Source organism: Cynara cardunculus (genome assembly GCF_001531365.2).
Source record: "Cynara cardunculus var. scolymus isolate 2C chromosome LG 12, CcrdV1, whole genome shotgun sequence".
Lineage (NCBI taxonomy): Eukaryota > Viridiplantae > Streptophyta > Magnoliopsida > Asterales > Asteraceae > Cynara > Cynara cardunculus.
The window spans coordinates 15,583,012-15,592,868 of record NC_037539.1 but is presented as its reverse complement, the minus strand read 5'-3'; the positions used below and the strand labels follow the sequence as shown (position 1 = coordinate 15,592,868).

The 9,857-nt window shown below is 37.8% G+C and overlaps 1 protein-coding gene across 1 annotated transcript; it reads right to left on the bottom strand.

The window, feature by feature from the left end:
* Positions 1-9,503: 9,503 nt before the first annotated feature.
* Positions 9,504-9,857, bottom strand: LOC112523739. Its single transcript, XM_025133415.1, has one exon. The coding sequence runs from the start codon at positions 9,855-9,857 to the stop codon at positions 9,504-9,506; it is 354 nt and encodes a 117-aa protein (XP_024989183.1).

Below are 9,857 nucleotides of genomic sequence, written 5' to 3'. Positions count from 1 at the left end.
ATGACTGAGGACTTATTTCTTGGACAAGTTTTTTCAAAAACATCTTCTCAAGTGTGCGAAGAGCTGAAAGAGACCTATGATAAGGTCGATGGGTTGGTTACTTTTAATCTCTATCAGAAAATCAATTCATTAAGTCAAAACAATATGACTATCTCAGAATATTACCACAAGCAAAACTCTTTATGGAAGCAATTTGATGCGCTTGTGAAATTTCCATCATGTACATGCAATGCTTCTCACAACTTTATGGAATGTAGTCAGCTTATTATACTCATGCAGTTTCTCATGGGTTTGGATGATATTTACCATCCTATTAGGAGCAACATCCTAACCAGAGACCCCCTTCCCACTGTTAAAACTGCTTTTTCTTTAGTTTCTACGAAGGAGTCTCATAGGGGAGTAAATTTAAATCAAAATCGAAATAAAACTCAAAATTCCGTTTTCCTAAGTAAAAGTTTTGACAATAGGAGACGACTAGGAAGGAATCCTACTAGCCTTGTTTGTAACATTGTGGTAATACTGGACACACCATTGAACGTTGTTTTAAACTAATAGGATTCCCAAAGGACTTTCAGAATCGACCCAGAGCCCTAAATCAGAATCAATCTCAAAACTTCAAACCACCTCAAAATCCCATTATCAGACCTATTTCTGGAAATGTTTCTGCACCTGATTCTAATATTTTAAAATCATCTTATAGTTTTTCTAAAGAACAGGATGCAAAAATTTTGAGCTTAATCAATTAAACCAACACTGCCACCAACCCTGACGAAGCCTCTTCCAATATGGCAGGTATGTTTAAAAATTCTCAGTCTGGTTGGATAATAGATTCAGGAGCCAATCAACACATGACCTCTAGTTCTCTAAATCTTGAAAATATTGTTGACGTTACAGATTTAAACCTTAGAGTTAGTCATCGTAATCGGACTAAAGCTAAGATAAATAAGATTGGGAACTTGAAATTATCTAGTAACGTGACCCTATTTGATGTCCTTGTTGTCCCTGACTTCAATGTTAATCTTCTGTCTGTTCATAAGTTAGCTAGAGACAATAAGGTTTGTATAAGCTTTGATGAAACAAAATGCTATGTTCAGGACTATCTGCAGAAGAACATTGTGGGGACTGGTAGTCAAAACGGAGGCTTATATTTCTTTGATCATAATTCTAGCACTAAAGTTCCTCATTCGTCTAACAGTTGTGGTATGATTTACTTTGTTTCTTCTCAACTTTGGCACAGTCGTCTTTGCCACCCTACTGACCAGGTTCTTTGTGTTTTAAAGAAAAATCTTAATATAGGAAATGAAACTAGTGGTCCTTGTGAGATTTGCCATAAGGCAAAACAAACACGAGAGAAATTTGGAACTAGTATTCACAAATCCAAAAGTCTTGCTGAGCTTATTCATTTAGACGTCTGGGGTCCATATTATGTCCAGAGTAGACAAGGATATAGGTATTTTTTAACTGTTGTTGATGATTTCTCTCGGGCAGTATGGGTCTATCTTTAAAAAAATAAACATGAGGTCAGTGAATATGTTGAAGTTTTTTGTAATTTTCTATTTACTCAGTTTGGAAAAATGGTTAAAATTTGTAGGAGTGATAATGGAACTGAATTTGTTAATCAGAAACTGAGTCTATTTTTTAAACCAAAAGAATATTCCAATGTTTCAGGCTGGAGTCCCTCTTAATATGTCGAGTGAGTGTGTGTTAACTGCTACATATCTGATAAATAGAACTCCTACTTCTCTTTTAAACGGTAAGAGTTCTTATGATTTGGTTTATGATTTTCAGCCAGTTCTTACTCATCTTCGTAACTTTGGGTGTCTCTGTTTTGTCCTCATACCCAACATAGTTGATAAGTTTTCCCCTAAATCAAAAAAGTGTGTTATGTTGGGTTATGCTAATTCAAAAAAGGGTTATAGACTGTATAGTCTAGAAACCAAGAAAATTATTTTTTTCTAGAGATGTAAATTTTTATGAAAACATTTTTCCATTTAAGATGAGTAATGATAAGGCTGATCATATTGATGGTTTAAATTTCTTTGAAACTGTGCCTAGTGCTTCTAATGATTTTGATGTTGTGGAACCCTATGACGAGAATAGAGAACCTTCTGATATTGAAATAAGTGGTGAGTCTGAAACTAGAGACAACAACCGTAGTGAACTAGGTAGCCTATCTAGGACTGATAATAGCCAGTCTCTAGGCAGCTTTGAAAGTCAAAATAGTCAAGATATTCCTCAACATGATAGTCTTGGTAGAGTTACCAGTTGGCAACCTTTGGGTAGCCCTAGAATGGTTGCCAGTTCACCTCGTGATGCTGTGTTACCTTCTGATGCTAATGATGGTCAAAAAGGTCATATCTCTGAGGGTATAAATTCCCAAACTCAATCTCTTAGGAGGTTTTCCAGGCCTAGCAATTTTCCTAGAAAATATGATGATTTTGTGGTTGAAGGGAAGGTCAAGTATGGCATTGAAAGAGTTGTCAATTATTCTTGTTTATCTTCTGAAAATTATTGTTTCACTTCAAATTTGAATAAATCTGTTGAGCCAAAAACCTTTAACGATGCCTGTAGTGACCAGAATTGGATTAATGCAATGAATGATGAGATGGAGGCTTTACATAGAAATGAGACTTGGTACATTACTGATTTACCTAGTAATAGAAAGGAAATAGGTTGTAAGTGGGTTTATAAAATTAAATATAAATCCAATGGCGAAATTGAAAGATATGAGGCTAGGTTAGTTGCTAAGGGATATAGTCAAATGGAGGGTCTTGATTATGAAGAGACCTTCTCCCAGTTGTCAAAATGGTTACTGTTAGATGTATCATTGCCATAGCAGTTCAATATAAGTGGCCCTTATATCAATTAGATGTTAAACAATGTCTTTTTGTATGGTGACTTAGTTGAAGATGTGTATATGTCTCTTTCTGAAGGATATTATGATACCAGTGATAAACGTGTGTGTAAATTAGTTAAATCTCTATATGGATTGAAGCAAGCTCCGCGTCAATGGTATGCTAAACTCTCATCTTATCTAATTGAAAATGGGTTTGTACAAAGTATTAGTGATTATTCTTTGTTTACCAAACGTGTTAATTCTGTGTTTCTTATCCTTCTTGTATATGTGGATGACATTGTCATTACAGGGTGTTGGTCCCTTGAGGGTCTACAAGATAAGTAAAAAGTTTGTAGAAGGGGGGATTAATACAAACACAATATTTTCAGATTTAAAATGTATATTGATAAAGAAGATCAATACAAATTTTACAAGACTGTTTGCAGAAAGACAAGGTAAGAAAACCTATCGAAACAATCTTTGGTTATACACAAATTCTTAGCAAATGAGAAAAGAAATGCTGTAAAGAAAAGTTCCTTTACTTAAGCTAGGAAATGCTCAAAATAATAATTAGGTTTAGAGAGTGAGTTGTGCACACTCTGCATGGAGAAGAAACACTTCTATTTATACCCAGTGCATTAAATGTTCATTTAATACAATATGGTAGGGTTAGAGTGCGTGTCAAGCCTTAAGAGGAAGGTTTGTCCTTTGCTACAGTGAATAGTACAAAAACACTATTCATGAGCAGACGTCCTTCCTAAAGTTGGTGGACAATAGAGTCGACTAGTCGGCTCCGTACCGTACCAACTTTCATAAGGGTATGGGTTTTGTTCTTTGTGTGTATAAGGACAAGACAACAATAGTCGTGCTAAGCAAGCTTCCTTTGATCACTGAATGCTGGAATGACCTGAAGGTCTCTTCATCATTCGTTGAAGCTTGAGCAGTCTTCACACATATGTAGACAGGCTTGTAATCACTGAGTACCGCTTCAGATCACGTACTCGCCAGTCTCTAATCTTCAGTTTCAGTCTTCGACATTAGCTGAAGGTTCTTTGGTGTGAGTGTTGTCTTCTTGAAGTATCGCTGTCTCTGATTGAATTACAATACAAGTTCTTCAGCGATCACTGAACAAGTTCAGTGAAGATCGCTGGAACTGAAAAGACATAAACATAAATACAACGTATAAGTGAAAATGGATTATCATCAAATCACTGAGTGAGAGGATCAACAATCTCCCTCTATTTGATGATAACAAGACAACATAAAGAAAGTTGTCTTATCAAATAATAGTAAGGAAAAGTTACATATAAAGTACATGTCCCTTTTTACTATTTTGGGATCTTTTTCAATGAGTCAGTCTTTGCTTGAGAATTTTTCTTAAGTTATATCAAAGAGAAAATTACAAGTATGGAAACTGAAACTGAAATCTTATTCACTGACTTATTGATTGTTAGTGAATGTAAAAAGTAACACTAGAACTCATAGACTTGTGTCCCTATTACTTTTTTCAGGGATCTTTTTCAGTTAAGTTGGTCGGTTATATCTCACACCTTTAGACTAATGATTTTGGGCCACAAAGCAAGTATACAATACGACCCAATGTCGTCTTTCCAAGTAATAAAGTGGTACAAGTGCCGAAATATCGTCCACGAAGATTGTAGCCAAAGTTAAATGAGAGTCCATTGAAAGAGATGATTTCAGATGACGATTTTGAAGACTTTAGTTTGATGTTAAGGTGAATTAAAACAGAATACATAATGTATAAAAGAAGCAAGGGTGTAAGACTTAAGGTGAGACCCAAACACAAAATTCCAGTAGCCAATGCTGTAGGAATGCTATAGCAAGCAGTGTTTCGAAACTAAGTTCCACCATCTATTTTGAAGGCATTCCTCTCGGACTTCACCATTGCACTATATTATAGCTTTCCACCCATATCTCTATGTGGTGTCTGGACCAGGGATAGTGACACGATGGTGTTTTCAAAATATATGGATAAACAAATCTCTTTGTTAAAAATCACCCTCTCAAGTCGATTACCCTCTCAAGTCGATTACCCTCTCAAGTCGATTGCCATATCATTCGAGTTGGCGTGTTCTTGATAGTTCATCTCTGAATCTATCACACTTTGACACTTTCAAAGAGTGAGCAACCCGTCGGGAGTTAAGTTTGAAAAACATAAATGACAAGTCTCCTTGTCGGCAACTTTCTCAAGTCTACCTCTTATGTCATCCAAGTTGACGTGCATTCAATGGTTTATCTCTAAGTTATGACACTTTAACACTTTCAAAGTGATCAACCGGTCAAGAAGTGTGCTTGGTTTTATAAAAACTCGAATGAAACAATGGAATGTCGTTTACGAAAACACTTAGCTACTTTCGTTTGGTTTGAAAATCTCACCTTTCCGTCTCACACCCAAACTATAAAAGCTTAGCTACTCATAACGGAAAGTAAATTACAAGAAAAATAAATGACGGAAATTAAAGACATAAACGTAAATTGCGTAAAGTAAATGACGAGAAAATAAATAACGAGAAAGTAAATGACGAGAATGTATATTGCGAAAAATAAATAACGGAATGTAAATGACAATAATCATAAAGGAACGTAAAATAAAGAACGGAAAATAAAAGACGAGAATATTAGAGAAGAAAAAGATGAAGAACTCAAGAAATTACTAAAAATCACCCTTGGAGAGGGTTGATTTCAACACTAGCTAATGTTTTTAGGGATAAATGGATGATGAAAATGGAACCCCAAACCCTCTTTTATACTCAAAGGGGGGCACTAAAAGACAAAAATTAAAATACTTAAGGGCTAAGCATCCAAAGTAAGTTACAAAGTAACAAAAGAGTAAGTAAAAGTACATTAGCCTAACCAAAGTCTTAACTACAGATTTTTAACCAAAAAGTTGCACATTCATCAGATCAACGCTGCACCAATGCTGTAGCATCCTGCTGTTTTCACAAAAACTCTCTATTAGCATCTTCTATGAGTACCAACAAGTCAACCACAATATTTAGCTACATAATAACAAATGTGTAAAGAAATAAATAGAAATGACTCAAAGTGGGAATGAAAAGAAATTATTCTAACTAATAAGACGTAAAACGAGTGCTTTATGTGTTAAATTCTCAACACATATCACACCCCCAAACTTAAACCGTTGCTTGTCCCCAAGCAACCAAAAGACAAACAAAAAGACTCAATTTACACAAAAATGCATGACTAAGGCATTAAGTACCCATCCAATGAGAGTTATAGCAAACATGAAGTTCATAGCCTTTTATAAATCTACAATGAGTCACTCAAAACCAAGTTCTTTGTGTGTGAACCATAGGCTAGCATTACCCTTTTCTTTGTTAAGTTCAAACACAATCACCATTTTAGGATCAATAGGGCTTATAGGGTTTTCTCTCTTTGGCGTTTCTTTTCTATCATAGCCTTTTTCCTTTAATACTCCATATATAAATTTTTCAATTTTTGGGCACTTTGCCTCTTTTGCTTGGAGTGTGCACATAGTCTTTATGGAACTTTTGTTGTGCTTTTTTCATAACAATTTTTAAAACACATAGCCCCTATGGGACTTTTGTTGTGTCTTCCAAACCCTTCTTTGTGATAAGGAGTCAATTTAGAGCTTTGCTCTTTTGTATTGACTTTTTATCCTTATGTAAACTCCTCCCCCAAACTTGAATATGACAATGTCCTCATTGGAGCTTTGTGGGGTAAACGGTGTTTAAAGGGTGCAAGTGGCTAATATAAGTATAGAAAAGATGACCTATCTCATTTCCTAATGGTGATTGTGTAATCAAAGTGTTTTCTCAAAAAGGGTCGTGGTAGTTCTAGCAAAGACAAAACCTTGATTGAATGACAAGTAATCAATAAAATTATTTGGGCTATGATCTCATGTGCAACATACCTCAATTCAAGTGATCATGCATGAAAAACAAGACTACAAAGTGTAAAAACTATTCCCGACTCAAAAAGTAAAATATGAAGCTAAAGTAGGGTGGTAGAACATGTCCTACTCCGAAGGAGTAGGCGGTGCACTCCGAACAGCCGCGACTGTGATTTCTGCCTTCAGTCTCCCATTCTCCGTCTTGTACCGATTCATTTTTTTTCTACAGCCTCTTGATCTTGTCTGCTACCCCGTTCTCCAAATCTTCTTTCAGCCTTGCAAACCTCTTCTTCATATTCTTTTCACTTATCTTCAACCTGTCAGTCAACTCAGCCTGTATGCTCTCTAACTTCTCCACCATTTCAGCCCGTTGCTCTATCAAGTAGTCCATTATACTACCACTTTGTGCCATAAGCTCTTCCACAGTCCTGGTCATACCTGGTAGCTCCCTACCTCACTCACCTCTCTCTCTTAGTCTTGAAATAGCCTTCATATCAATGGTCCACTTCTCCCTACATTCTTTAATCACTAAGTCATCCTTGTATTGGGGAACACCCGCTTGCATAAGTAACTTGTTAATCAGGCCCGGGAAAAACAGTTTCCCTTGTCTCCTTCTTGAACAATAAAGGATGGCTTTTTCTATTATTTCCCCCACATTAAGCGTCTTGCCAATGACCATACAATACAATAAAATGATTCTCTCAACCGAAATAGAACTGTCATGAGTAGTCGGGTTGAGAGAATGTCTAATAAGTTAACCATACATTAGCATCGGGTGTCAAGTTGGAAGCCCTATAAGTCCGTAACATGTAGTTTCTATGGACATCCCAACCTGCCCCGGGCTTCCCAAGTTCCCTATCAATTTCTTCTAGCCTGGCTTGCGAAGCTGATTGGGACAGAATTTCAAAATCAATCTCGGCCGGGGATGAAAGGCCCAATAGCTTGTTTATGGCTTTAGCCGCAATACTCACCCGAACACCCTGGACCTTGAGCTTTGTAGTGCTATATACACAAGCTTCCGCATAAAACTCCCTAATCAAAGACAAGTTGAAAGAGTTTTTTTACCTCGCACAGTACATGCCAGCCTTGCATGTTGATCACGTCCTGGATAAAACTGAATTCTTCAATGCTTCGCCTATCGAACCCCTTATCTGGCAACACCTTCTTATTTTTCATTTTGGCAAACATCTGTTGTGCTTCCTCAGACTAAACCCATCAAAAGGTTGTTGTGGCCTAGGAATGGGTTTACCTTTTAACATCTTGTGCGAAGCTCTTACCCGAGACGGACCGGCTGTTTCATCATCCCTTGCCGAAGCCTTTCGGGATGACTTTCTAGGCACAAAGGCTGTGTGCCTCAACTGGACAGAAGGTGGTGTGCGTCTGGTTCTCGTCTTAGGATGCTGCTTATCCACAGCCTGTGATCTAGTTGCAAAAACTTTTCCCAAACTCTTTCTTTTTCTAGTAGGAATTGGTGTCAAATTTCTTATATCAACCTCTAAATCAACCTCAATGTGTGGGGAGTCAAAAGCTTCTTCCCCAACATGAGGTTTACTGTGCTCATGCTCAACAGGTTCATTCTCAACAATGTGAGGGGTAGAGTCGGCCAAAACAGTAGGCTCAGGCATTTGGGTGCAAGGGTGATCATACCAAGTCAAGAAGTACATCCTTGAAGAATTCAAAACAGTTGAGGGAGATTGAGGTTGCATAGTATTTTCCTCCTCAGATGAGTCGGATGTAGTTAATCCCTCAAAAGGCAAATTAGGGCTCGAAATTATGCTTACCTCAACACCTGATTTAGGGCTTGTAATCGCCAGCGATGATGGTGGTGGTGGAATGGAGGTCTCGACAGTCGTAGGTGGTTGTGATGGAAGAGTAGCAATGTCGGAAGATGGCAGAGGTGATGGCGGACGGTCGGCGATAGTCGACAGAGGAGACGGCGGTTGCCTCACCGTTCGTCTAGCGTGCGGAGGGGACTCGGCGATCAAGGGCGTGATTATCCGAGGTCTAGGCGGTGATGGTGACGAAGGAAGAGATGACGACGGGCTATTAGCAACTAGGTCAACCCATTCAGGCTCCCCAGTTTTTCGTGAAGCGGAGGAGGAAACTCGTCGGCGATTGCTTCACCGTAACGGCTGAGGTGGGTCACGAACAACCCCCCTTTTCATTCGGGCCATTATCGCATAGTGAGGAGAAGAGAGTGGAGTGGATGTGGAGAGTGACAGTAGATAGAGTGATTTTTAATGAGGGTGGCTTTGGATGGTAAGTCTTAACAAAAATTGGAGAGGTGAAGTTTGAAGTAAAAAGTCGGCGATGGAGATGGGTAAGGGTGGTTATGGGGAAGATGAAAGGTCATCTCTCCATTAAGTCTTCTTTCTAATCAAAATGCATTTGACGGTTAAGGAAGTGTCAAAGGTAGTTATCAAGAGGTTAAAAATTAAATGTGATGGAGTGGGTTTAAGATGCATGGGAGACAAAATCTGAGAAAAGTGGCTGACAATACTGTTGTGATGCAGTGCTGATGTCACTTGTACTTCCACTGACTTCCTTAAAAAGATGTCGTCAATCTTCACATGTGTACATAGAAATGCTATAGCATTGGCAGAGCATCAACTTTTCATAACAATTTCTTAAAATAACCTACGCAAGAACAAACTAATAAAACATATCTGCTTTAAAACATAGATATAAGAAGGAAATATATGTACAAACAACCCTAGATTCTGAAAAGTCCAAATACACCTTCATTTCCTAAGGTGTGGCCCAATTCTCAGATCAATGCTCTAGGAATGCTACAGCATCATGAAATACCTTAACTCGTTGCCCATTCACTTTAAACACAGTGTTGTCCTGCGGGTTAATCAGGTCAACCGCTCCATAAGAGTAAACTTTGTGAATGACAAAAGGTTCAGACCACCTAGACTTGAGCTTTCCCGGGAATAGTTTCAACCTAGAGTTAAACAAGAGGACTTTTTGTCCTTCTTTCAACTCTCGGTGTTGAATTCTGTTATCATGCCACTTCTTTGTCTTTTCTTTATAAAGCTTGGCATTCTCATAAGACATTTTTCTTTGTTCCTCCATTTCACAAAGTTGTAACTGTCGTTTCTTTTTGGCTTCATCCAAAGACAT